Source organism: Monodon monoceros, unplaced genomic scaffold, assembly GCF_005190385.1.
Source record: "Monodon monoceros isolate NGI ecotype Baffin Bay Population unplaced genomic scaffold, NGI_Narwhal_1 Super_Scaffold_18, whole genome shotgun sequence".
Lineage (NCBI taxonomy): Eukaryota > Metazoa > Chordata > Mammalia > Artiodactyla > Monodontidae > Monodon > Monodon monoceros.
Window position 1 is genome coordinate 129,295,639 of NW_021703774.1, and position 2,191 is coordinate 129,297,829.

Consider the following 2,191-nt stretch of genomic DNA (forward strand, 5'->3'; position numbering starts at 1 on the left):
GCGGCCGGTAGCCCAACTCCGCCCGGCGCGCCCCGGCCCGCGGCTCGCGGCCTCCGTCGCTCGCCGACCCGCGCAGCGTGGGCTCGTCCCGACACCGAAACTTTCGCTCGGGAAAGAGAGCGGGCGACTGGCGGCGAGGACGCAGGCTCCACCCGGCCGGCGCGGGGGGACGCGGGGCCACGCAGCTCCGCTTCGCCGAGCCCCGGGACCGGCTCGCCGCCGCCCGCCCATGCCCAAGGGGCGCTGTCCCGGCGGGGGCCCGGGGCCCCGGCCCGCGTCCCTCCCGAGGCCGGACCCCAAAGGCTGACAAACAATAAACAAAAGTAAGAGTTTGGGGAGGCTGCTGCGGCGCGGGCTCAGCGGGCGGGCAGCGGGCGCGGGGACCCGAGTTCTCCCGCAGCCAGGGGTGCAGCGGCCCCGAGAGTGCGGGGCGTGCTGGGGGCTCCGTCGGCGGCCCCCTCCCCGGGCGCCGCGTTAACTACAGAAACCGGCCTCGCGCCTGCAGAAACGCTGAGTCCAGATTTCAGCGTGTCATGGGCTGCAACCCCGCCGAAACACGTGCGGGCCGTCCGAAAACACCGCCGTTCCGCAGTCAATCGCCCCGATATTAATTAACGCATTAATAAGAGGGCGCCATTAGCCATGTGCCCACACAAATGGCCGTGCAAGAGGAATGCACCCGCATGGAAACAAAGTTACTTTCTTAAAGCTGTATTTCTCCACCACCCCCCCTCCACGAGCATACGCGCGCACACACACACACACACACACCGAAACACGCGCAGACACGGGCACACCCCGAGACACATGTCCCAGGCCCTGCTGGCGCCGGGGTCCCCGGCACCCCCGGCCCGGCTCCAGGTCGGCCCCCGCCACTCCGACCCCCACAGCCCCTCCGCATCCAAACAGCTGCTTACCTGGGTGAGACAGAGCGGAGAATACATCACTGCCCGGCGGTGGGGTGTGCGTGTGCGTCTGGGTGTGCGGTTTGGAGGTGTGCGTGAGTGCGGGTGAGAAAGGAGAAAGAGGGAGAGAGGAGGAGAGAGAGAGAAGGGGGGAGAAAAAAAAATCAAGCCTGCTTCTTGCGTTCACATTTCCAACTCGGCTCAACTGCAGCCAGCCAGCGCTATTGCCGCTCCATGAGCTGAACTTTAACCCCGCCTAGAGTTTCCCTACACTCCACTATACATGTCTACTGTACGCGGGCGTTAAAGGCATAGCGCACCCTTTCCAGCTCCCGCGCCCGCCGGCCGGGTGCCCGCGAGCTGCCCGCGCGCCCGCCTCCGCCTCCGCTCTGCACCGCACCGCACGGCCGCCGCCCGCTCGCGCCGCCGCGGGGGGGTGGGGGGGCGGTGTGGGGGAGGGGGCGGCTGCGGCGCCGCGCGGCCAGCCGGGTCCCGAGCCTCCGCGGCCGCTCGCGCTCGCTCCTCTCTCGCTCCCTCGCTCGCTCCCTGGCTCGCTCGCTCGCTCGCTCGGCACCCCCCTCCGCCCCCCCAGTCCCCGCTCAGCGCATTACTGGGTAACGCAGTGAGGAGCAGTTACAGTCTGTACTCCCGGGCAGCTATAGGCTGCCACAGGATGTGCTTAAGCAAACAAAACTACTTTTCCTCGTTCCCATCCCCCAACCCCCGCCGCAGACCTTCGCGGACCTCGGTGGAGGACTTGGGCAACTTTGCCAGGTTGCCCTGCACCCCTCGGTTCGCTGCGTGGGCACGTAGAGAACCGCGGAGAAGGCGGGGGGGGGGGAAATTTGCATGTATGCAAGTATTTTTTAAAAATCAGACCTCCTAGGTAACTTTTGTTCCCTTCTGAAATGCGGTACGGCTCAAAGCATTGTAGTCTCTCCAACGAAGCTTTTTGTGGGAATAGATCGTCGGCAGAGGTAATTATGCACAAAATCCTGCAAACTTTGTTTAGCTTCAGTCCTATGGCCTCCAGAAACGGGGGTGGTGGGGGAAATTTTCACAAGGAAGATTCACCGGATTTGGGGGCTGGGGGGGGGGGTGGTGTCTGGAGAAAGGGAGGCGGAGATTAACTAGCTTTCTCCCTCCCAGGACTGTGAAACTAGTGGGTTTGAACACAGACGCCATAGAAAAAGTTCTATCACGTTCAGAAACAACAGTGGTTTAGCTATGACATCTTTCTCTTTTTAGGAAGAAAAAAAAAATGTGAAAGGGATGTCCCCTTAGGG

General features: G+C 63.5%; 1 protein-coding gene across 5 annotated transcripts in view; it reads right to left on the reverse strand.

Moving 5' to 3' along the window:
• Positions 1-1,413, reverse strand: part of NFIA (nuclear factor I A) — a 394,786-nt gene extending 393,373 nt beyond the window's left edge. For 4 of the 5 annotated variants that reach the window (XM_029227547.1, XM_029227549.1, XM_029227545.1 and 1 more), the window contains exon 1: positions 918-1,280. In XM_029227547.1, the coding sequence (XP_029083380.1) occupies positions 918-944 (27 nt within the window). In that variant the 5' untranslated portion in view covers positions 945-1,280. Of the gene's footprint in view, positions 1-917 lie in introns of all 5 variants that reach the window. The other variant, XM_029227546.1, reaches the window with a different exon arrangement.
• Between the last annotated feature and the right edge of the window lie 778 nt (positions 1,414-2,191).